This window comes from Corvus cornix, chromosome 1A, assembly GCF_000738735.6.
Source record: "Corvus cornix cornix isolate S_Up_H32 chromosome 1A, ASM73873v5, whole genome shotgun sequence".
NCBI classification, from domain to species: domain Eukaryota; kingdom Metazoa; phylum Chordata; class Aves; order Passeriformes; family Corvidae; genus Corvus; species Corvus cornix.
In genome coordinates, this window is record NC_047057.1 from 72,422,671 (window position 1) to 72,448,691 (window position 26,021).

The 26,021-nt window shown below is 42.6% G+C and overlaps 1 protein-coding gene across 24 annotated transcripts in view; it reads right to left on the reverse strand.

The window, feature by feature from the left end:
- Positions 1-26,021, reverse strand: part of CACNA1C (calcium voltage-gated channel subunit alpha1 C) — a 463,884-nt gene that overhangs the window by 416,833 nt on the left and 21,030 nt on the right. Inside the window, exon 1 of one of the 24 annotated variants that reach the window (XM_039570926.1) lies at positions 4,613-5,326. The exons of the other annotated variants lie outside the window; for them this stretch is intronic. Coding sequence (XP_039426860.1) covers positions 4,613-4,661 — 49 coding nt within the window. The 5' untranslated portion in view covers positions 4,662-5,326. Of the gene's footprint in view, positions 1-4,612; positions 5,327-26,021 lie in introns of those variants that run through there. 24 annotated transcript variants of the gene reach the window in all.

Here is a 26,021-nt window from a genome sequence, read left to right on the forward strand (position 1 = left end):
ATTTAAAGCATGGATGCTGAACCATTTTCCACAAAACTGAAAGCAAGTAAGCCAAAACTAAACATACATGGCAGCACTGCAGCTATAGAACATGTCCTCTGAAGTGTTTTGAGGAAACAAAACAAAAAGATGAGGACAAATAATTCAAAGTAAATATCTCGCTAGGATAAATTAATTCCACATGGCTAGGCTGTGTCACATCCACCACACCAAATTACTCAGATGTAACCCCAAAAACCATATTTGATTGCAGAGTAGAGATGCAAGCAAGAGGGGGTTCATAAGGGTGCCTTGGCTGCAGAGAGCACACCAGGTAAGAGCTCATGACAGCAGTGCAAACTTCAGGAAGAACCAATCAGCAGGAGCACTGATGATGACCTAACCAAAGTGGTCTCTGGGACTGCAGATAATTTCAAGAAAACCTTTCAAAAGTATATACTTTAAATTCCATGCCTTTAGCAGGATACTTAAATACTCCTTTTAAGGATAGGAAATGCTTGAAAGCACTTAAATACCTTCCCGAAGACTCTACTGGCAACTTTCACAATGAAATGCAGTGCACTGTGTTATGCAGAATGTTTAAGTACTGTTACTTAACATGCATTAAATATCTTTATATTACACTACTATTTCACGTTATATTGAATTAAATGCTTTGCACCAACCTAAAGTTCCAAGTACTTTGAGGCGGAAGATGATACTTCATAAATACAAGTGTTTATTGTCAAATCAGGGGAAGTTGGAATTCTAGTACTGCATCTTTAAACAGTGATTCAGACTCTCTTTCTCCAAAAATCCTGAAGATAAGCTGTTTCAGACCACATGGAAATTCTTTATGCCCCATGACTAATGCCTACTCTGACCAACCTTTACAGCAAAAGAAGAGCACAAGAACAAATACTCAAACATGACGACTAAGTTTGCTAATCTGGTCACTTTGTCACCATGGAAAGAGCGTAGTTTCTCCTACACATGAAAACAGTGCCCCAAAGCAAACAGGAAATGAAATTGGTATTCTGAAAATAGAGCAGAAAATTAAAGGAAACATCCAATAAATTCCAGTGCCTATAGCCAATGGTTTTGTTTTGCAGCACAGCATGAGACAGATTTCAAGCCTCCAACTGAAATCAGCTGTGAAGTGTACACACTCATCTCTATTTATACCTGCAAAGTTAAGGGGAATATTTGTGGGTTTGACCCTCATTTCAGGTCAGAAAATGCATTAGGGACTGTGCTTGTGACTTGACCCTCTCGCTATCAATAGGCTTCCGAGAAATAAAGGGTATACTAATTAGTTCTTAATTTAACAGATACAGGAGATACAAGGACTATGAAAAGAGTGTCTTACAGGGAAACATTTCAAGAACAGGGTATGTGCAGGTTAGGAAAGGAGGTTGCAAGAAGACCTAATTATGGTTGACAAATACCTGAGGGGGTTCTTTTCTACAAGCAGCAGGTAGAAATCTGTTCAAAATATGCAATAAGGACAAAGCCCAAAGGCATTAGCTGAAATTGAAGGAAGGATAGCTCAGGCACGGCATCAGAAACGGCTTTCCACTCAGAGGCTCATTCCTGTGCGGAATAAATGACCTACCAGGGGCTCTATTCCGGGATGGGCACCCGTGTCCCGGGGCCGCACCTGCCCGTGCCCGCGGAGCCGGCTGCGGCATCCCGGGCAGCGCCTCCCGCCGCGCCGCCGGCCTCCGCGGCCCTGCACCGCCACCTTCCGGGAGCGCAGCCCGGGACCCCGCAACCCGAGACCCTGCTGCCCGGGACCCCGCTCCCCAGGACCCCCGGGACCCCCCGCTCCCCGCCCCACCGCAGCCCCCCGCTCCCGTCCTGCCCCATCCGCCCCGCGCAGGTCCCGCCGGCGCCCAGGTTAACCGGGTGTCCGAGCCGGGCGGGCTCGTTCCGCTCGCTCCCTGCCTGGAGGGGGCTGCAACACGTGGGATTGCGAACTGGTTCTCTATTTTTTCTACGTTGAAAGAGCAAGTTTTCAAAAGTATTACGAGGGAAGGCGCTGGAGATGCCCATCTAGAATTCCAGCCAGCCCACATGTGCAGTAGATGTGATGTAGTTAGTTTTGGAAGCTTTTGCTGGTGCTTCTTGGGTGGGGCTTTGTAATTTTCTAGACAAACACTATTAACGAATAATTATTATTTAAAAAAAATACTCCATTGAGCAGCAAAAAAGGAACGTTGTGTCTCAGCATCAACAAATAACAGACTATTTACTTGCTTTTCTGCAATAGGAGACTGCAATGAAAGCACAGCAGGCTTAACATCCAAAAAAATGAGGAAATTCTTACTTCAGGGTCGAAGATTTTCAGGACACGTAGCCACATTCAGAAGTGTAAAACAAGTACCTTGCAAACCTACCCAAGCTGGCAGTTAAGAAGTCCACGAAGCACTTTCAAATACAATTCCTCTTCCCCACAGCTCTCACAATGTCACTAACAGCCTCTCAATGCTCTATTTAATTATTTTCTTTAAGTAAGCCCCATTACAGCAGCTCCCCTGCTGCCCAGGTAGCCTGAGAAGGGGCTGACTGATACCAGTCCTGTGCAGACAGCAACTGCTGGCAGAGGCCCACTTGTGTCAGTCACATTTCAAGAACAGACATCAAAATTTACCTTGCACCACTAGTACCTGGAACATTCACCTTGCTGCCAGCAGCTGAGCAGGATGCAAGAGTAAGGACTGATCCAAATCAGTCTTCCACGGCAGAAGAGAGGAGCAGACCAGGATCCCAGACCTGGCTTCATCTTCTACTCCCCTCCTCTCACTACCTTGCAACTAGCAATCTGTGGTTGCTTTAATGGCTCCATTCCACGTTGTGATTGGTTTGCTCCCATCTCCTCACCACCAGGTTTTCTTGACTACTGATCAATTTAACCTTTCAGGTGCTGTTTGCACAAAATAAGAATAGATTGTAAATAAATGGCAGCCGGAGCACTACTAGGGAACAGAACTCTCTTCCACCTGGCTGATTTTCTGTTTGCTTTAGAAGTTGCTCTTTCACCTGCAAGCAATGACAATCCGCATCAAGAGACAGATGCAAAACTGTTCCTCCAATTATATAATCACTGCAGCTGATAAGGAGGGAGCTGGATTTAGGTTGCCATAGCGTTGGCATATTGCTATGGAGGCTGAGCTCTTCATCCACTTTATCAGCTCTGGACCAGGAAGAGCAGCCCAATTATGCCTGCTGAATGTCTGTGCTGCAGACTCGCTCCCACTTGGAAGAAGCACTCTGGATCAGGGGCTGCTTCCTTTCCCCTCCCACCTCATTTCGATGGAGTGGTTAGGGGTGGGGGTGCCGGGTGGTTTTATTCTTTTTAATCTGTATTTAATCGGAAGGAGGGTGGTGTTATCTCTTAAAACCCCACTACCCTTCCACCACTGAGGGCTGCCACAGCTCTGCTGCCCCTCCCCAGCTGCACCGTCAGCCGCCCCTCCAAGGCACTCGGGGGTACCTGGGGGCTCGCCCCGGAGCAGGTGTTGGATGCCAGCGGGCGGGGGCACGTTTGCCAGCGGGGAAGTTGTCACCGGCCGAGGGAGGGGCTGCCCTGAGCAGCAGGCGGGGGGCGAGGGGGAGATGAGGAAGAAGTTGGCCGGGGCGGGGGGTTCTGCTGTGCAGAGAGAGACACCCCGGCAGCCGCTCCCGGCGGAGCGCTGCTCCTGCCTCGCCGAGGGGAGGAAATGGCTCTGCCTGCTCTGCAACACCGACGTGTGTGTGCAGCCAGGGCTGGAGGGAAGGGAAGGGAGGGGGTGACACCATGCAGGTAACAGGATAAAAATAACTCCAGGAACGGCACATCGGGGTTGGGCGGGGGGGGCGGGGGAAGGCTTCTGGAGTTTGGACAAACAAAGTTTTACTACAGGGAATAGCGGGGGACATTTGCTAATGCTGAGGAGCAACAGCACGGGTTGGTATCCATGATGCAGGCGATCCTGAGAGGAGCTCGGCGAGAAATCACTGCCCCGAGTAAAACCCAACTTTAATTTCAATACAGGCACCCCCGGTGTCCCTCGTTCTCTCAGGATGGGCGCATGTATGGTGCATATGTGTGTAAACAGATAATTCTCCCTTCCCCTCCCCTTTCGTGTGAGAGATTAGAAATAGCGTAAGAGAAGGGAAGGGCTCCTCTCCCGGTGCCTTAGGAAGCCGTACCCAGATGGAGGCTAGGAGGACCGGGACGACGTTAATTGGGAAAGATCCCCTAATCCCGGCCGCCCTGCGAGTTAATCCTCGTCTGACACGGAGGAGCGGCCGCTCCGCGGCTCCCCTGAGCCCCCGGCCCCAGCGCGCAGCCCCCTCGCCGGCCGCCCCTCCTCGCCCCTTCGCCTGGGAAGGCGACGACGGCGACTTAAAGCAACTTTTCTTTGCCCAGGCTTTCCTAAGAAGCAGCCGTTCCGCGAGGGGCTGCGGGGGTCTCCCGGCCGAGGGGAGCTGTGTGCTCCGAATGGAACCCGGTGTCAAAGGCTGTCCTCTGCCCCGGCCCCGCGCCCGCCTCCGGCGCTGGCAGCGGCTGAGCTGAACCGAGAGATAAGGGACAAAGGGCAGGGTAGGGAATGGTTGCTAGGTCCTCGGAGGTAAATCTCAGGCTTACCTTGATGGTTTTCTTCTGGAATGTACATCCTCTTGTTTTCATTGACCATTTAAAACGAGTCCAGAATAATCCCTCCGAAAATCGGCTTGGTAAGATACAAGGAAGAATGGAGCTGCAGAATTTCCCCTTTTATTATTACCTGATTCCCATTATTGCATCAAACACCAAAAACTGATCCTTTCCACTACTGCCTCCTTTAGTGAAATTGCAATGCATCCTCAGTACATCCGGGCCCCTTCCAAGAATTTAGCACAGCACCTCTGGCTGTTAAACCATAAAAAAGAACAGGAAGGGGGGAAACGCGAGAGGGGGGGAAAAAAAAAACGGAAAAAAGCAAAAGCATCCAGAACAAACCTCTGAGGGTTAAATGTCTTTTTAAAATCCACCAACTACAAGAGTAAGAACAGGAGGAAGAGCGGAAAAAAAGGGAGATGTTCAAACGCTGCTGCTCCTCCTCTTCAAAGCCATTCTGAGCGCGTTGTGTTGGCAGGGAGCTGTTTCTGCAGAGGAAGAGAGCACAGTCCCAGCCCCTTACTCCCTCCCCTCCCTCAGCGCGCTCGCTCCCCGCTCTCTCCCTCTCGCCGACAGACAGACACACTGAACGCTTCCAGATGTTCCAGCTGCGGCGGCTGCACGCAGCTCCCCGCGCACGGCGTTGGGAGCCGCCGGACTTGATCTGAAAGTTTAACACGCTGCCTGCCTCCACTGCGCCTGCTGAAGCCTGGCTACAGACATGACGTCAAGGAGGCGAGCTGGAGCCGGCTGCCGGAGGAGCGGGGGGACGGCGAGGGGGCGGCGGCGGGGCCGGCCCGGGGGCGGCGGCCGGGGCAGCGCTGGCCGGGCAGGGGCAGCGGCGGCCCGGCCGGACAGCGGCACGGCCCCGGCACCGCGCCCCGCTGCGATCCGCTTTCTCAACAGAGTGGGCTCTGCCCTGCGGTTCCGCCACGGAATGCGAGTGTGAGCTGCATTGCAAGGAGCACGGAGCCGTTCGCATCGTGTGCGAGCGCTGAACGCGGCGGCAGAGCGGCTGCGGCTCCGCCTGAGCCCCCGCGAGCAGGCAGACACAGGCACGGTAGGCAGGCAGCGCAAGGGAGAGATGCCCGGGGGTGAGCTGCACAGACGAGAGGATGCACAGATGTTTAAACAGATTAATCAAGCTAGGATTTGCAAAATCCTTGGTGGAAACGCCAAAGTGCTCCGCTGGTATCCCACCACTTGCCTTAATTATGCCTGTCAGTTGGCCCTCTGTAATTGAAGCCTCCGCAGAGAGCAGAAATGACTCCTCTAAAATGAAATGCGAACTGAATGCAGTACATGTTAAAGCTATCTGGACTCTCCGAGCTGCCATGTTAAACAAGAGATGCACAGTTCTGAAACACCTCTCAGAACCACTGCAGAAACTGCCACAAGCTGAAGAACTAAAGCACTCTGACATCCACGGAGGTGAACGCCTGGAATACCCTGTCCTACCTGCAAACCCGTGGCTGTAGGTTCTCACCATAACCCAGCATCCACCTAACAGCACATGCATGCAATACTATTTGTGGAGCTTAAAACGCCGTGGTTATTTCCTTTCAAGTGGTTTTCCATTTTAACTAGAAAAAAAAAAAGAGTATTTACAATTGGTAATACCCCTATAAAGGAATTACTTCTGAACAAACTCAGTGCCTTCTCTACAAACACATTTCAGTGGGATGTATCAAATATCCATCTCTTCATGAGGCTTCCTCCCCACCACTTTAATTGAGCTGTCTCTCAGCTGGAACTCAAAATATTACAGAAAGCATCACCACCTAACAGATTTATGGAAAGAAACAAAAAAATCCCACACCCATTTGGAACTACAAGAAAAACTAGAATAGATGTAAACCACTTACCGAAAACTGGATGCAGCCAAATCACTTGTTCTAAATAAAGGTCATTTTGGTTCCTAATAACCACTGATCATCAAAACTTCTGCATTAGATGCTATTCAAAGGGTAATTAACCAACACCATATTGCCATTGACAGCATGTAGAGGCACAGCTTTACTTCTGACTCAGGAGGAAGAGTTCCTCTGAGCAATTAAAATACTCTGTCCTCTCTTGCCTAGTTTTTCTCTAATAATGTCACATGCACTTACCCATTTAACTTACCAGATCAGGCAAGATCACAGCTAGAGGTAGAATGGCAATATATTGGCTTTCATTTTCAGTTCAAGTTTCCTTCTCTTAAAAAAAGTCAAGTCCTCCCTTCACCATTATAAAAAGGACTGAATAGAAAATCCTTCGCTGCCTGCATTTGTTGTGTAAACGTGGATTTTGTTTTTCTCCTTGCGACCACAAATCCTTGCCATTTTGGGTTGTGCTAACTCCATTTTTTTCCATCCATGAGTCAACTGAGTCTTGGGTGATTCACCCTTGCATGGACAAAGTATCTTGGGAAGTAAGCACATGCTGATCACCCCTGTCCAGACATCAGACACTGGTGGAACACCTGTAAATATTTCTTTTGCCATTCTCGGGTCACATTCTCAGCTAGCTAAAGATTTATGTACAGTATTATTTAAACAGTTAAAATCCACATAGCCCTGCTTTATGCCAGCTCACATATGTATGCAGGCACATACACAAGCTGTCTCTGACACCTACAAATCTTTTTCTCCGTTCTTTATCCCTCTCTCTCTGCCAAGCTCCCACAGTAGGACACAAGTTGGGCCAATTACCAAAAATCAAATACCAAAGAAAAATAGAACAAGAAACAAGGCTATTAGCTGGCATTAATTTCTCCAGCATAAATAAAATTCTACTATGACTTGAGGTTTCCTTACTCAGCAATTCTAATAAAATCATTTCCTATGCAGAGAAATGGGAAGAAACTGGTTGTAGGATTAAGATGGAAAGATCCTGCTAATGGATCAGGTGGCGTAAGAGTGAACATCACACCTTCCCCTAAAAGTATTTGTTTTGTCCAAGTACAATTTATATTGTCCAAGTACACAAAGGAGATGCAGTCCATGCAAGCAGGCTTGGTAAGGAGGTGGCATGTGAAGTAAAGCTGCTTGTAAGACTTTTCCTTAATGTGATTACTGAAATGCACATTTAATATTGATTCCATCAGGAAGGAACTTGAGGTGTCAGCCTTCACAGAAGCTAGGAAAATTAGCCTTCTGCAGAGTTCAATCCCCACAGACACACCCCAAGAGGAGTGCACTAGTGAGAGATCATCTTCAAAGAAAATCATGAAAGAATTATTATTTCAATACCAAACAAATTCAAAAGTTGTTAGTCCCTGCCTGATGGGGCAGCCAGCAGATTTGGAGGGAAGATGGAAAATGGACAGATCAGACACAAGGGTATCTCACAGTGGCCTGCTTCTGTGCTTGTGAACTTCCTCTAAGCACATGACAATAGATTGCACAAATGATCCACCGTACATTCAGCCTTAGGCCTCCCAAAGGTGGAGACATAAATTTTCTATCCCATGCAAGAAGAAAAACTGTTCTCCAGTCGCTCTGAGAACAATTGTGATGAGGGCCATACAAAGCACCAAGCCAGAGATTCCTGGAAAACTGCTATTTAAAGTTATAAAGCATCAAAAAATGACTCGTAGGGCACCTACTGTGAACGTGCAAGTCCTCTCTGCATGTCAGGAAGGTTTTCTTCTGTGTACAGCATGCAGCCCTTCCCTCTTATCCAGCCTTATAAAGAGTATACTGGCCACAACAGCTTCATCAAAATCCAGTAGCAGGACCTGCCTCTGTCTTCAGAGCAGAAATCACCTGAATGTTGAGCAGGAGAGCATCTCCCTGGCTCCCAAAGGAGGAGTTACTGCCATGCTGTGTGGAACGATGGGGCCGGAAAGCCATGGGTTAGAAACAGAGCAGAGCGTGCAAAAACTCTGCACTGAACTATTTTTGTAACTTATAACATTATTTGTAAGGCTCTTTTAAGCAGTCTCAGTGCTTCTAAAATGATGTAGGGTTTTCATTGGGCCTACTGCACAGGCTGTCTAATTGCAGTAGATTATGCTCACACTCTTTTGGCAGTAATGCCTTCTACTCTAAAAGAAAAGGGTAAATTATTCAAAAGTGGAAAAGAAATGTATTTTATCCCAGAAACAGTACTAATGCTCACAATACAAATGCAATTCCTTCCAGGGCCAGCTCAGAGAAAACAGTGCCAGAGCTCTGTATTACTCTGCTGAAAGGTGTTTTTTCCCTGCAGATTTTAGGTTTTGCACCTCTGCCAACAAACAGAGAAGGCTTCCCATAAGAATCTGCACTTTCTTGCCCTGAAGGCTATGGGATATCTTTTTTTCCATAGATTCAAATAAATGGGATCTAAACACAATGCAGTCTTTGCATGAAGTCCGACCCTCCTTTCCTTCAAAGGCTAACATGTCACTAATTCTGGTTTCTGTCTAGTGGCCATTCCAGCCTCAAGAAACAGCCTGAGCAGCCCTGGGTACCCTAAAGAATCACTGTGCAAGAGCAGCATGGTACTCCTGACAACCTCTGCCCTTTCTGACAACACTGCACTGTTGGTCCATCCACGGGATAATACCAACATTGAGTATTTGCTGCTGTTGCATGACTGCAATGTAATTTTTTTCTTTTAAATGAAATATTGATGATAACAAATTTTTCTCATATTTCAGGAGCACTGTGAATTGTTCTCCAATTTATTTTTGATTCTTTTGAACTACATATCATCTAAAACCGTATCATCCTCTACACTTGAACTTCTTATTTGTTAATGGAAAAAAAATACCTGTTTGAACCTATGAATATAGATTTATAAAAATGTTCTTTATTTGACTTTTCTTGGTTGCTCAATTTTAATTGAAATGAAAGCAACTGATAGTGCTATCTAAAGCTATTCCAAGCGTGGTCAGGAAACTGCAGACATTTCAAAATTATCAGCTAGCTAGAACACAGGAGACTTTCTCAAGATAAAAAAAAATCTGGGATGGATGGAAAACAGAAGATTGATGATCAGGATTTCTAGGTGATTTCCCTTCTTAAAATCTGGAACAGTGACATACACACAGGAACTCTTGAAATTTTATACAGTGAAAAAGATTGATTTTCAAAGTCAGCTTGAGGAACTTAGCTGTATTTTTCACATTCAAATTAAAAGGAGTGGTTATTAGGCTTTGAAATTTCAGTCACTAGCTTTTATATTGACATTTAAATGTTGTCAAGCAACTACAAAAAGCTAGAAGGGAAATTATTAGTGAGGTAATTGCATGGTCCACTAAAGCACATGAAGGCCCAGTATTGGTAAGTGACAGAAAATATTAGATCTAAGGGGGAAAAAGGAAAGAATGAAGTAATTGACAGCTGGGTAGGAAGCAGCTAGGAAGGAGAATAAATGGTCATTAGACACAGAAGAGAAGGAAGTAGATGAAATTGAAAGCCTTCAAGCAGGTTTTGCTTTTCTAGACTGCAGAAGCCTCTAGAAAGTAACCTGGATGTGTGCAAGTGGGATTTTATTCACATCTCACTGGCTAGCCTAGCTTTCAGCTGTGGTCTGTGACTCAGTGGGTGGTGGCAGAGGTGCTTTTTTTAATCCCAGCTGTAGAAAATGAAGAAGTCACCATGGGAAGAGGTGACTGATGTTTATGGCCAGGCAGCATTGCACGAGTCCACGCACAGTTTCAAGGTGTAACAGCAAACAACTGCTTGAACTCTCTGAAACAACAAAGCAGACATTTGACCCACGTTAAAATATAAATGCAGCTATGCTTATAGGACTTGAAAAGAACTTCTGGCAGTTTTCATTATGCCATCACCATCATGGGTACCTGGCCAGGGAGGAAGGTTGAACACCTTTGCAGAATTTAAATACAAAAGCATTCTCTGTTCCTCAAGGAGGAAAAATTTGGTGGCTCTGCCACTACAGCTTAAGGGAAAGACTCAAACTTAACAAAAAGTGTTGCACTGTTTCTACTTTCAATAAGAAATAATTGAGTCTATCTAGACTGGTTATGTACTGATATAAAGAGATTTAAATTCAGCATTGGTTCATTAGATTCTGCCAATTAAAAAGAGAAAAAAAAGAGAGAAAAGAGCAAAATTATTGCTGTTAATAATAGTCTAAAATCACCAGTTAAACAAAAGACATGAATTTATAATGTCTACAAGGAGATGTACAATGAAAAATGAAATTTTCATCCAATCAGCCTACATCAGTGAAAATAATCATGCACACTCCTGAGGGTATCTTTGCTACTTGCCACTGCTAACACAACAAAAATTAAGAACTTACTACCATTCTAATCTTCTAACATAGCTCTAGAAAATACACAAGAATATGTAGTTTGTAGCTTGCTCGCAACTAAGAACCACACAGAAGCTGAGATTCAGGGCAAGCACAAAGAGACTATTTTGGAAGAGAGGGATTCTTCAAAGAATAAACTTTTGCAAGTTGTTGAGGAAGACCTGACAGTGACTGGAAGAATTACATGATGGAAACCTCGGTGGACCTAATTAGCAAACAATGAAAACTACACAAAGTCAAAATAAGAAGGCAATGCAGAAAAACATATTTAGCTAGGACAACCAATTCCAAGTATAAAATTCATAAACTGAGTTCAAAAAAGAGAAAAAAGTTAATGTTGGGGAAGGCTGTAAGACCAAGTTCCTTCCTTGTCTTTTGGAATTTAAAGATTCAGAACTTTTAAATATGCTTTGTCAACACAGAAAATTATTGACAAACTCAAGGAAGCCAGCAATTTGGAGTTCTGACAGATTCTGGAGGATCTGCAATAATCACTAATGAGATAAAATGGTCTAAAAATACTCCATCTTACGTATCAGCTGCAAGGAAGATGATTAGATTAATTTGTTAGAATAGTCAGTTACTGTGATGTTGGCCTGATATACAATGTCAACATTTCATCTTCAACAATGGCTCTTTCTATACTGAAGGGCTGAACTGCTTAGTAAGTGTATCTGATTATAATGCAATCTTTGTGGTGTCCCTCTGGCTTTTTTTCCCCCAATTATTTCTCTCCAAAATGAAGAAAAACACAACTCATCCAGCAATCAGCCTCTGTTTCAACTGCAGCAACTTTTTTTTGTGTGATCTTAAAGTCTGTCCTACAACTTGCAGCTCTCCCATTGCCTTCTGTTAAAATGGCTGGTAATTGTGTTTAGTTGAACAATGATTTTGTGGTCAGTTCAAAAAGGGCACTAAGTTAGAAACAACTTCCACGTGTAGCAATGTTTGATTTCAACCCCATTTTCCAGACTTGTATGGTTGCAGACTACAGACAAACCAGGGTTGTCTCAGCACCACCTAAACATTGTGTTTGATTTTTTGCAAACTGCCCTTTAAAACAAAAATTAGTTCCAAGAGATTGCTCAAAAGAGCTCTCTTTATTTCAAAAAAAAAGAAAAAAATTGTCAAAACACCACAAGCAAACGCTACACAAACCCTAATTGATTTGGTTACGTCATCAATGTTAAAGCTGTGTATTTCATTAAGGTACCATCTTGACTAATCCCTCTCCTAGGACATCCAAAAAGTCATTTAGGGGGACTTTAATAAAATGTTACAGAAGTTCTGGGAGTGTGAAACAAAGAGTTTGGAAGTGTGTTTTTCAGGAGAGATATTAAAGGTTCCTGAACACTGGATAAATTAAATCTGCTTCAGTTGCACAGATTTGGGCTTGCACACAACAATAAAGCTATTATTCAAATAGCTTTAATTTAAAAATGGTTGTGTGGCTGTGACTGTGAACTCCAAGACTGCTGAAAATAATTCCAAATACTTGTAGCAACATGTAATGGGTGGTTGCCTGAATATGTGCTCTCCAAAGCTCCCTCAGCTGCAGTGGAACCTTGATGGAACAGAAGCAGAAAAACAGGTGAAGTGACAGACAGCAAAGTCGAGAGCATTTCTTGATTTGGAGGATAACACAGCAAGGTAGTAGGTTCTGAATCAACATAGTGTAAGAAATGTTCATGTTATGTTTGCAGTTTCTCCAAAAATCTGAAGCTTTAGAAGCCAAGAAAAATGTTTGACTGTTATTTAAACTACCCCTCCAACATGCAATCAGAACAGTTTATTTATGTCTCGCCTTTTAATTTGCCCATCTTTGCTTAAACATGAAGACAATCAAAATAAAACAATAAGCAACTTTAAAATCTTTCCTCACTGTTTCCACATGTTCTGAAGGAATTATTTATATTTCCTTAGCCGAAATGGTTAAGAGTTCAGTTATTTTATAATGCCATCAATGTGTACACTAGTTTATAAGAGTTGCCTCTCCAGAACCCCATGAGACCATGAATGACCAAGCTGAGCTCCCAACATACACAAGAAGAGAAGAGAAAAGAAAAGAGAAAAGAGAAAGAAAAAGAAAAAGAAAAAGAAAAAGAAAAAGAAAAAGAAAAAGAAAAAGAAAAAGAAAAAGAAAAAGAAAAAGAAAAAGAAAAAGAAAAAGAATAGTTTTATCTGAAAGAAATGCATCAGAAGAAATAAGTTTTATAGATCAGGTTTAATATCCTCTTTGATTAATGGGAGAGTAAGAGAGAAATAGAGAAAAACCACCTCCTGCTTGAACTTCAAATAGCAATAGTTTTACACTGAGTGGAAAACAGGTAGGTTTCAGAATAGGTTACATCACTGGCTAAGACTGCTTCAACTGTTATTCATAACTCACCCTTTTTTAAAGCACTGTGGAATTTTTAAGTCTTTATTTGATTTTTCCTTTTACATTATGGGAAGAGAAACTAATAATTTTTAATAAGAATTTAAAAAATCAAATAAAATAAGGAAGAGAATGGAAAGCTCATGCCAATTACACATATAGCAAGTTCATGTAATTGCATCATTTCATTCCTTGACATTATCCTCCTTTCCTGCCCCCTTCCCCAGATTTTTGCACTGTTTTCTTAAATCAGAAAAAAAAAACAAACCAGGAGTTGTAAAGAACTGAGGTCTTGATCCTGATAAAAGATAATGATACTTTTCATAGGTAATCTTTCCTACTGGTAAAAACAGAATAAATGCCTGACCCAGTGTTGCACAAGAACCAAGCTGCAAAGAGAACAGAAGGAGCCCCACTTCCCACTTTGTTCCCTGATTGCCATTTCAGTGTCCTCTACGTCTCATTTACCTGTGCTCCCATAAGACAGTGTGAGTCTCGTGACTTCAGAAGAAGATTGGGTGAGTGAAAGCAAGATGAACATTTCAGACCTGGCTCCTTAACAACTAAACTCCTGAAGAAGTCTCTGTCCAGTTCCTTAGTTTCTTCTTCTAGACTTCCAGAGCAAAACAAAGCCAGGCTCCTTACAAACAGGCACGAGTGCCAGTGCTCATGAGCTAAAACCAGGAGGATCCAACCTGACATGAAAACTCTTTTTCACACTGTGAGCTGTCAGGCACTGGACCACCTTTCTATAGTCTGAAGGGTTCTTCTCTTGCATCAAAGGAACACAAAAGGCTCAAAATCTGACTCGGTTCCATCGGTATCATTGCAGTGCAAAAAGCTCGATGATTCTGTTATTTAACTGAGTAACTGCTGGACACCTTTCCCTCTTCAGTCTCAGAGGAGAGTCTGACTTTTACAGTTATTGTATCATCTGCTGCCATCTCCTGAAGAAACACAGCTTGAACTTTGGAGAAAGGCAGGGAAATGGAGGCATCGACAATCGGAGCTCTCTACTGGTCAGTGCTGCCTGTCAGTCCCAGAGGAAAAGCGCAGCCTGAAGGTTCCGGGCTGGCAGATTCTGAGAATGTAGGAGATGAATACTAAGTAAAATAGTAGAAATAAATAATATGGGACCTTTACATCCCTCTGACTCCCTCTGTCTCCCATTCGAATCTGTAGTGTCTGTGGCAATTGCTGCCATGCACAACAGGGGCTGCTGGGTTCCACTGCAGCCCGAGGAAGGCACTCTTATCAGCACAAGCACAACAGTGGAGCTTATGCACCACAGAGCAGAGAAACTCCACAGTACACGGGCTGCACAAAGAGCACCTGATCTCATAAGGCATGTGGCTGTTGTTCTAACATGAGTAGGCACAGGTTTGTGCCCAAGGGATGGACCGACGGGTTTCACATTTTGAATATCTCTATTTAGCTGTACACTACTGTACTGCTGTTTTTGCAGCCCAGCGGGTGTCTAGAAGCAAAAGACATCAATTAGTTGAAGAAGGAAGAAACTAGGGAGGAAATTCTGCTCTCAGAATAAAATAGGTTGACAGAAGAAGAATGCTACAAACAGGGGGGGGAAAAAAGGAAAAAAAAAGAAAAAAAAATGCACACCAAAACCTAAACAAATCCTGCTTGGCCCAGTGACCCAAAGACATGCCAGTAAGATGATCCTGACCACAGCCTGAAATGACTCCATATCTATACTCACATAAATCTTCCCCTTTGTGCTGGTGTATCAGCTTCAGTTTACCAGAAATAGAACTACAAAAATAGATCTATAACCATATATAAACAATTTTTTCTTCTGTGCTCCTCCAGTTTTTAAAAATCATTTTAAAATCATACAGCTATTTTTAAACTAGATTTTTGCAGCTTAACTGGCCTAGCATATCAAAACAATGTAGTCATCAAGAGAGTTACAAAGATAGAGGAACAAGCACACTACGAAAGAATGGCAGATGGTATTATTGTCAAAATGGAAGCGAGCTGGTGGTCAAGTCTAGTAATTCATTGAGAGCTACATCGTGCCTCAACTTCCACACGTGGAGAACACAAGGTTTCAATGTCTTAATTTATTTTACAGATATTCTAGTGACGAATAAGCAGCAGAATCCACAGACGCTCCCCAGTGCAGGGGAAAGCCACGTGCATTCCTGGGAAACTAAACACATGTGTTTGCTAAGACCCACACTGTTTCCAGAGAAGCTGTGAAATCTGATAAGGTCTCTCACAAGAATTATACTGATGTAGGTCAATCACTTTTACCAAATTGCTCCCAACTTACATTATTACAAATGAGATCACGATGCCATTTAGCCTTCAATGGAAGCAAAATCTAACCCATAAAGATGCATCTGCACTTTGGTGTTCAGCAAAATGGAAGTGATGAATCACACTCTTGCCCTAAGAGTGGCACAAAGCAGCAATCAGCTTGAGCTGATGTTCTGGCACTAGTTAAGAACATACTCGTGACTCCCCTGTTCTGAGTTCCTCAGTCCTTGAGATGAAGCTCCCATAGTCTGCAGCAGCATAAAATACAGTCACTGATGATATTCAGAGTGCATCCAAAAAAACTTCAGAGCACACAAAAAGTGTTTAAAAATAATTTTACTAGTCACAATTGACATTTGAGTTAAAGCTTCATTTTGAATTAACACCGCACCACACTTTGGAATTGGAACTGAAAAACGCCGTGTGACATGATTTACTATCGTAAGAACTTGCTGAGAATATGAACATGAGGAGGCTCAGCGAGGTGTAGAACGACCATAAACTGTTGAGCTATCAGTTGGATGTTACAATTCCAGAGAGGCTGCACACTGGGCAGCAAGGGGAAACCCCAGCCATAGTTTTGTCAGCTCAGTGCTTATTCCAGGAGAAGACTGGAATCTGCTGACCAGCCTCCTTACGTCTGCTGCCACCCTAATTTCTTCTTGAAGTCTCCTTGGATTAGTAACTACAACTGATTTTGCAAGAGCTCAATTCCTGGTACTATGGCAAGCAGAACAACTAAAAGCTGGGCTACACTGGAGTGAAGAACCAAATTGTCATGTTTACATAGAACCGTAACTCTTTAAAGCATTGCAAAATATTGACTAATTAATTCTTAGAGTATCCATGAAGACAGCAAATAAGATCTTGTTCTTTATGCTTGGATTGAGCCTGCCTAAATTGCAGGGAGCTTGGACACCTTGTAGCAAAATTATACCTGTGGAGGCAAGATGCAGTGTATTTTCAAATAAAGCAGGATGTCAGGTCAATCCTGTGCTAGGAAATAAAAAGGTGAGTAGGTGGCTGCCTTGCAGTATTCCTGGATGTTAACATTCCCCTCTCTGTCCATAAATACCTCTGAGAAAAAAATGTTTAATGGGCCGTCACAGAAAAGCATATTCCTTCAACTCTGCAGCTTAAAAAGAGTTTTGTGGCTTTTTAAAAGAAAACTTAAGCTCTATGCCAGCTTCCACCTACTTTTTGTCTTTCTTTATATACTTAGTGCTCTGGTAAACAACAAATATTCTCTTCTTAACAGATCAAACAAGACTCTTAGAAGTGTGAGGCCTTCCAAAGACAAAATGAAGGTAGACGACGGGGGGCCAAGAGTAAGGGGTAAAAGGTAAATCACAACTGTACCCCCAATTAATTTGCTGTTTCCTGTCAGCCATAAGTAAGGGAAGCTACACGACTGAGGCCATCCTTTCCAAGCTGGTGGAGCCAGATGGTGTGATGTGATAGAGTTACTATTAATGTTTGCCTGCTGCCTTCTCTGGACTAATCAAGAGTGCTGCTTCATGCTGGCTGGGGGAAGAAGGCTGCAAAGCCAAGGAGATCTGTCATTCTAGGGAAACATGAAGCAGGAATTTCTCCTTGTTCAGACAGGATTTGTTTTCTGTAGTCGGTACCCAAAGGTTTAGGCAGATTTTTTTCAGTAAATTTTTATTTAAGAGAGTTGTCACAGTATTGGGAACACCCCTCTTCAAAATGCACTCAAATTGACATTTTTTATTTGGAGTTGTGGATCATTGCTCTGTGGGACTTCTCTCCCCCCCCAGATTGTGCTCTAAGATAATATTTAATAAGTAAAAGCAGTAACTCACAATAGTCACTTCTTTTACTCCCTGCCACAATTCAGCACTTTACAAAGAATTTGCAAGAGTTCCTTTCACTGAACTGAAAAAAACACCACAGTGTTACATCCTTTTCCTGAGCTTCAACAGAGAAATTCAGGATATTTCTTTACTCTTTCAATCCCATCAGTGTAGGATTTCTCAAAGAAGGAAGCATTTCCAAACAACCCAAATTTGGATACAATTTTGATGCTGGAGCACTAACAATTGCCACCACCTTAAAATCACTTGGGCCACATCCTGCAGCACTTACACTCACTCAGGTAAAATGCTAATCAACCTAAATAGTGACTTCAAATCAACAAGGACTTCATGATTTCACATACTGTCGCTTTTCATTTTTAATAAGGATGGATTTCTGAAGTCCACATCAGCTTCCTTCACAGGCAATTAAGGTAATTTTTGATCCTAAATAATCCAGTTTTTAATTGTAATCTATTTCTGAAACACACTTTCATCTTAATATATTGCATTTTGTTGGTGATGGAACCCCCTTCTATCTTCCCATGGTAAGCAAAACGGTTTTTCTAATATCATTTGCCTTTGTTTTCATTTGAAAGGTCTCATCTCTATTGCTCGTGTTCTGATACTTGGTATATTCTCTTCTTTAATAAACAGTAATTCAACTACTGCTCTTCGTATTCTATAACCATAAAAAACACAGAATTTTTTAAAAATTGTTTTCTTTGTAATATTTAGTAACACAAAAGCCACTCCAAAACCTAGGCTGGAAGAAAATATTTTCAGCTAAATTACATTATCAAATTTCATGCAATTTTTATTAACAATATGAACTAAAATCTGGTTTGGTTTTTCATACTGAAGTGGTACATCTGATCTTCTCAGGCACAAATGCTATTTTTAAATAAAAAACTGCTTCTATAAATATTTCAGCTTTAAACACCCATAATTCAGTTTCTCCTTTTTTTTACATCTAGAATTGCAGCAGGGCCTTGGAGAGGTTAAACAACTACAAAAACCCCTAACATCCACTTAATGACTGCTAGTAGCATTTCCCCGTGTTCAAAGCAGACTGTCCATAATTCAGAGGACAAGACAAGGTCACGGATAAACATCAGTGAACTGTGTCCGGTTTTGCAAGTTCCACACAAAAATAGTGCATCCCTAGGAACACAAAACAGACATAATAGATTGGTTCACATCAGAACACACATAAACACAAGAAGCTAATCATCTTTTGATTGCAAGAGGCTCTGGCTCAATGATTTTGCAACAGTAGCAGCAGTCTCCTTTTGTATAGGGTTAAAAGAAAGGGAAAAAGTTGCTTTGTGGCTTTAAGCAATCAGAATTTATGCCAGGATGAAATTAAGCTCTTTGTAGACGAAAGTAAAAGGCTGCATTTGGCCTGCTACCATCTACACACTTGGCAGAACTGGACCCACAAAACTACAGTGCACATCACGAAGGCATCACCAACTGGATTATCCTCTCCCACCAGAAAACACCCATGCAGCAGGGTGGGAAGGAAGCTGTTTTCCACCACCTTATTTCTTCTGAGTGTAAAAAGCGATCCCAGGAGGGACTGAGGGTACCACTTACCTCTGTGTACCACAGAGTATCCAAAAAAGCAAAAAGCACCCTGCACTGCCCTCCCTACACAACCTCCCTTCAGCTCTGATCAGGGAATACACCCACCAAGTGACCTGAGCCATGTGCTCCCCCATAAAGTGGGGAGGGAAAACCACATGAAACCATGAACTCAGTGAGTAAAATGTCATCCTGTGAGAGGCCAACACGTGGAAGTTACTACAAGTGGTGCATAAAGAAGGTGCTCCTGAATAATTTACTCTCACAATAACAAAACATTGAGGAAAAGAGTGCTGTCACCCTGAATCCCCAAGTGACAATGACTACTGAATACTCAGAGAAAGATTAATGACTTCTGAAATACTCAAAGCCTTTGTTATCAGACACTTGCTCCTAGTCAGTTCCAAAGGATAAGCCAGAGTACACCATAAAATGCACTGTATTTAAATAGGAGATTTACCAGCTGTCCCACCTTTGCCCCCACCCTCCCCCCCAAAAAAGGAAAAAACATACAACATATTTTACTTTTGTTTTTCCAATACTCAGTGCTGTTTAAGGTATCAATTCATTGCATCTTCTGCACACTTTCCTCGTGGTCTATCATTCTTACCCCTACTCAGCTTTCTGGGTTCAGATCACATTTAAGAAACACACACTTGACATCTCCTTGCTAAACTCTCCATGAGGGAAACTACATCATTTGCACACAACACTGTCAATATTTTGACTGGCAAACTTGCTAAATACTGGAAATATTTCTGAAAAAAACGTTCCTATTTTTTCACCAGCAGAAAATCATCTAGACAGATGATATATTAGGTATCTTCAGAGGTATTTCATTAATATGGGCAAATCTGTGAGTGTAAAGAGGTTAATAACTTCACCAAGTTACACGAGATAAACTACTGGACAGTGCATTAGAAATAGAAGGTAAAAATGATTGTAAATGCAGAATGACCATGGTCATTGCAATAAGAATCCAAAGCAAAATGTACACAAACATGATCAGCATTGATTAAAAAAAAAAACATTCCTAAAAGCTACAGGCCTACAGCTAAAATACATTCAAAATTTTCCTCTTGCAAATTTTTTCTTGAGAGTATCCATTTAACTTCCAGTCAATAGACTCTCTTTAAAGAAAGGGCACCAAGAGAGTCCTCTATTAGAAGCTATCCATAATTACTTCCAAGTTAATCTTTGCCTTGAGAAGCGTTTTTCTAGACCAGGTATCCCAGGTGATCGTGGCTTTGCCCTAGCCAGACCAGAATGGTGGAAGTGAATATCTAAAGTAGTGAATATCTGAAATAGCTGAAGTCTGGTATTCACTAACCAGGCACCTGGGCAGGACATGCCCAGGCATTCCCTACAATGGAACGTGGAGGCTAAAAGAACCCATACATTTTTGCAACTAAGCAAGGTTTTTGTGACTGGGCAAGCAATAAGAGACCTTAATCAAAAGTTACTGAAGTCACAGGGCCACACTGACCTCAGTGAATATTGCAGCCATCCTAAACAAAAATGGAACTACTAAGTATTCCCTAAATCCGCAGTTTCAAAGGTTAACAGGAAGGACTTGGTAAATTATTTCATCTCTAACCACAAACACTGGTTGCCTCTTCACTCACATTGACCAAATGCAGCCTTTCCCACCCTATTTTTATTTTAAAATAAGATGAATATAGTATTTCTGCATCTCACTGAGGTATTCGTGAAGTTGAGACCTTGTAATGAAAGAACTGAAAATCCACATGAGCTACAGTGTTACTAAATGGTACTCTGTAGTTTGATTTTCATTTAAAAATAACCCCTCTTTAACACAACATAAGTACAAGGCAACACTACTACAAGGCTTTCTTTTCAGTTTTTGATAACAAACTTCTAGCTGTTTGGATTGAAATTTCTCAGGTTGGAGGTTGACTTTATTCTGCAGGTTTCTGGAGAAAAAAATCAGTCATTTTTAAAAGAAAGGTAAGAAGTGCTTTATCCCACAATATTCAAAAATTCACACACTAGAAATTCCCAATGAAAATGGGTAATAAATGCTTCAGAGCCAGGACTTGCAATCTGATGAGCAACGTTGCCCAGATTTCAAGGCCTTCTGTCATGTACATGACTTGAATCTTGTCAAGTTAAAGTTCCATAAAGGAATTGTGACTTCCATATGCTCAGTATGCTATAGGGCCAGAACCATCCCAGAACACACGAGGCACTGACCTTAAAAACTAACTGGAACTTCATACCTGGCTCTCTACACACTTCTGAAGGCGTAGCCCCTGTTTTTTCCTCAGGGCTGACATAAGAGTGTGACCACCTGCACTTGTCACCAGTTACTCCTGGTTTCCAAATGGTAAAATAAGGGCTATGAACAGAAATGTTTCAGCTGTTTTAATAAACTGTGCAGTAAATAAGCAAAAAAATTTGCTTATTTGAATTTGGGGGTAGGTGAAAGTGTGTGTTTCAGGAGATGCACACCAAGAAAATGACATCCAAAAGGCTCTGAATGATACAAGAATGAAGCCTCTGTGAGTAAAATCCTCACTCTGTTTCCATGGAATTATAATATTTACATTATGTTCAAGTACTACTTCCTGACAGAACCCCTGGAATACCTTACTGCTGTGACACTGATTTATCTTCTCTACCTTTGGAACTAAAAGACTGAGTGAAGAGGTTGTATTTACAGTGAAATCCCTTTCCCTAGGAAAAAGGCACATCTCTGTAGTGAACCACTCTGTAAGTCCCAGCAGGAGTCACAGTCTTGGCTGATGGACAACAGGGAAGAGCAGTTTGAACACAGTTTTTCCAACTATGATGTCATGGCCATTTAGAGACAACCACCCTGTCATTTGGTACTCCAAATCAAGCTGTAATCCTCCTTCCTATGCAAGAACTCGGTGATGGTTCAATGAAGGCGACAAAGGAAAATTAATTTTCCATCAATTAGAGAGGGACAAAGGCTGTTCTTGCATGTACTTCTCTAATAGAATGCCTTGATGGCCAAATTCAATAAAAGTTGAAAAAAAAAAGCTAGGAATTTGGGCCTTGGAAGACAGAACTCAACTTTTACAATCATCCTCAAAAGGTGATTTTTCAGCTGTAGATTATCAGCTGTTCTTCTGGGACACTAAATACCTCTATGAGCCCAGACCTTCAATGACCTAATTATTCTGTCTTATTTTTCAGTAATCTCTTGTTTTCCTTGTCCTTTGGTAGGATAAGGAAATGTCCTACTTTTTGACAGTGTCCTCATGACCGCCCTATCCTCAAAAAGGGGAGGAAAAAAATACCCCAACCATGTGGAATACTTCCAGTCATGAACCTGTGCCTATTGATGGTGCATAGTAAGAGCACAGAGAATGCTCTTCCCATTTTATAACCTGTTGCACTTCCACGTTTGTAACGTCACAAGGAGTATTTTTTTACTAAAAGGGGTTTTTTTTTAAGCTTTATATCAGCTGAAACATGCAATAGCTTGTACTATACCACATCCCCATTTAATCTCTGAGGATGTAACATAGAGGTGTGTAGCTGACTCATTTCCCCACATGACAACTTTCTGGTGTCCTGGACAGTCATAAACTTCAGTTTTCCAATCATACAAAATATCTCCTCCCCTCATTTGCTTCCCTTTGCTTTGTTTAGAATGAGTGACCGAAACAAGATGGTCATTTTCACAAGGCATTCCTTTTTCCTCACACCAGACACAAAACAATGTATTAAAAATCAAATACACGCGGAAGAATTGAACATGACCTGAAAAGCCGTTTCTAACCTAATTTCACAAAGGTCACTAACTGCTCTGTACATGTACACAAGGACACTCAAAAATCCTAACAGTGGGCTGGGCCTGCATTCCAAAAAGTCATCTTGACCTTCTAATCCCTTTCCCTGGAATAATGCTCTCTGATACACGGCTCGAAAGTCCACGTACCAGAGGCTGGGCAACAATTGACTATGAACAGTACAGTCAGTTCACTTCCCCAGAACAAACAGCAATACCTGCTCTTATTAGCCTTTTTACTCTCCTGAGAATCTTTATGTAATGTTGCATTAGTAGCCTTTACTAAATTAGAAAACCAGAAGGGAAGATAAATCAATATGAATGTACGTTTGCTGATATTGATTTTTCCTCTCATAGTCAGCATGGGAATATTGTGGCTCCTATTAATACAAGGAGTGGAAAAGCGTTGGATGGTTCTGTTTGGATAATTACCCAGTAGTTTGGGAAACTTATTCAAACTTCTTTAGTCTGTAATTTTGAACTAGACACTTCATGAAATCAACTCCTTCTCATGAATAATCATGTTAATATGTCGATGACAATTTCTTGATGTGGCTTATCAAGAAGATGGCTGGGAGAGGCATTCAGCCTGCTATTCATAAAAAAAGGATGAGGAGCTGGGCGGTGTGAAGGTCAAGGGCAGCCTAGGCTGCAGCAAACACAGCATTCTGCAGTTCAACATCCTGGAACAAGTTGAGCAAGAGAAATACTGGAATCACAGCTTTGGAATTCGGACCATATTTCGGCTTGTTTAGGAATGGGCTGTGGAGGATCCCTTAGAAGCCAGCCCTGCTGGGTTAAGTGACCCAGGACATGTGGTTGGTCCTCATGGAGCCCCTTTTGAGTGCACAGGTCAGTCTGACAGGCAGGAAGCTAGCACGGATGAACAGGGAACTCCCATCTCAGCTCAAGAACATGGAGGTGGAAGGCCAATGCCAAAGCTCAGACGTAGATGGAAAAACTGAGAGATTAACGGGAAGAAGGGCTGCTGTAAGTACTTTGGCAGCAAAGGGAAGGCTGGGAAGAATATGGTCCCACAGCTCAGTCTGGCAGGGAAAGCAGTGAGAGAGGACATGCATGAGGCTCAGGTACTCAATGACTGTTTTGCCTTACATCTTTTCCTGTTTATTTTTGGGTTTAGAGGGGTTGTTTGGGTTTTTTTGTGGGGAAGGAGTTTAGTTCCTGGTAAGGTTTGTCTTTAGGCCTTCAGAGTCTCCAAGCCCAGTGTCAGTCAGTGGGAGAGGAGCACTTAAGCCAGTAGGACATACCCAGATCCTTGGAACAACATGAGCTGTATCTGAAGGTGTGGAGAAAGGAGGCCAGTGTCAATGAAAGCTGTCCTCTCATTTTTGAAAGGTCAGGACTATCAGGTGAGGTTCTTGATGAACAGCAAGACAAACACCATATCCATCTCCAAGAAGGAGGAGCCAGGGAGCTGTAGGGCAGTCAACCTAACTTCAGTTCCTGGAAAGCTCATGGAGTAAGTCATCTTAGAAGCCATATCCAAGCACACAAAGGATAAAAAGGAACAGCCAGGTTGGAATGACCACAGGCACACAGTGCCACACCAACCTGACTACCTTCTATGGTAAGATCACTGGCTCTGTGGACAAGGAGAGGGTAATGGGTGCCACTTACTTTGACTTTAGCACGACTTTTGACAGTCTCCCATACAACTTTGTGGCTCAGTTGCAGAGCTGTAATATAGGTGTGGAAGAAAGATGAAAACTTCCCTGGACTGGCACAAATTGCAAATGCCAAACCCTGCCCCTGGGATGGAATAATCCCATGCACTAGGAGAGGTTGGGAAGCAGCTTTGCAGAAAAGAGCCAGGTGTCCTGACAGACAAAAAGCTGAACATGAGCAAGTAGCATGCCCTGGCTGTGAGGGAGGCCAACCACATCCTGGACCTACTCAACAAGGATGTTGCCAGCAGGCCACAGGGAAGTCATTCCGTGAGACCACCACTGGAATGCCCCATCTAGTTTGGGGCTGCTCAGTACAAGACACTGCAATAAGAACAAGTCCAGAGCCTCTAAGAGAATTAGGGGGCTGAGTGTATGAGTACAGGCTGAGAGAACTGGGCTAAGATTGAAGAAGAGATTACTTAGATTACTTGTTGCTGTCTTCAGGGGTTCAAGAGGAGGGTATAGAGCAGTTGGTGCCTGCCTCTTATCAGAGGTGCACAGCAAAAGGATGAGAGGCAGCAGACAAATCATAAAGGAAGAAATTCCCATTAGATGCAGGGAAAAGAATTTTTATTATGAGGGTAGTAAGACACTGGAATAGGTCGCCCAGAAATGCTGTGGAATCTCCATTGCTGTTGCTACTACTTTAGTTTTAGCCAAAGATCTGTTCAGAAACATTTTTACAGAAAAGGCAAATTGGGGATCTTTTTCTCCTGTTACTGTAGCAGTTGAAGTACAGTATTCTCATTCACAGAACAAAGATCATATTCCTCAGTACCACAGGACAGCTCAGAATCAATGCAACTACAGAACTAATGTGGTTATCATTCTCCCCCAGTACAGCAAGATGGATTTGCCATGCGAAAGGAAAAACCCATAAGTCAGGCGATCTTATTCACTTACACTGAATGAAAATGGAGTCATCACTGATGGACCCAATGCAGATAAGAGGCAATCAAACTTCAGGAAAGCTTTACATTGTCTCATTGCTTGAAATTTTTAGTGATAAGTAAAATGAGCCTCTCTCTCCTTTTGGGCCTGTGGGTTTTTTGCATACAATCACACATATTACCTAAAGCTCAGACAAAACAGCTTGGTTTATATAATTTTTGCAAACAGCAATATCGAAGATAGAATGTTAAAAATAGTACCCCACACCTTTTCGTTCCTCTGGATCCTAAACCCCAATTCAAACCACAGTCTCTATTGACATACTTTTAGGATAAGCATGACTTTCAGGATAAAATGTAACTGCTGTTTGTAAGCTGGAGTTAATGACACCTAGACATTTGAAAATGTTAGACCGCATCATCTCTCTTGGAACTGTACAGAGGGCTTCTACATCTTGTGGCAACTGTTGCCAAGTAGTAGGGAAAACAGAGATGCTTTCTAGCAGGCTTTATCATTTCATAAATGCTTCCTCAATCATTACAACTTTTTTCTCGGTGATCAATCAACTTCTCCCACAACTGTTAAGTCTACATCTCTTTCTTCCTCGAGAGAAAATGTCTGTTGGTCTGTATCCCTCAGAAACCCCTCGGAGACAAAGAGACAGAAAATGTGTGTGATGCTGTATCTGCTTTCCAATTGCTCAGTGCTGCATGAGGGGAGACTCTCC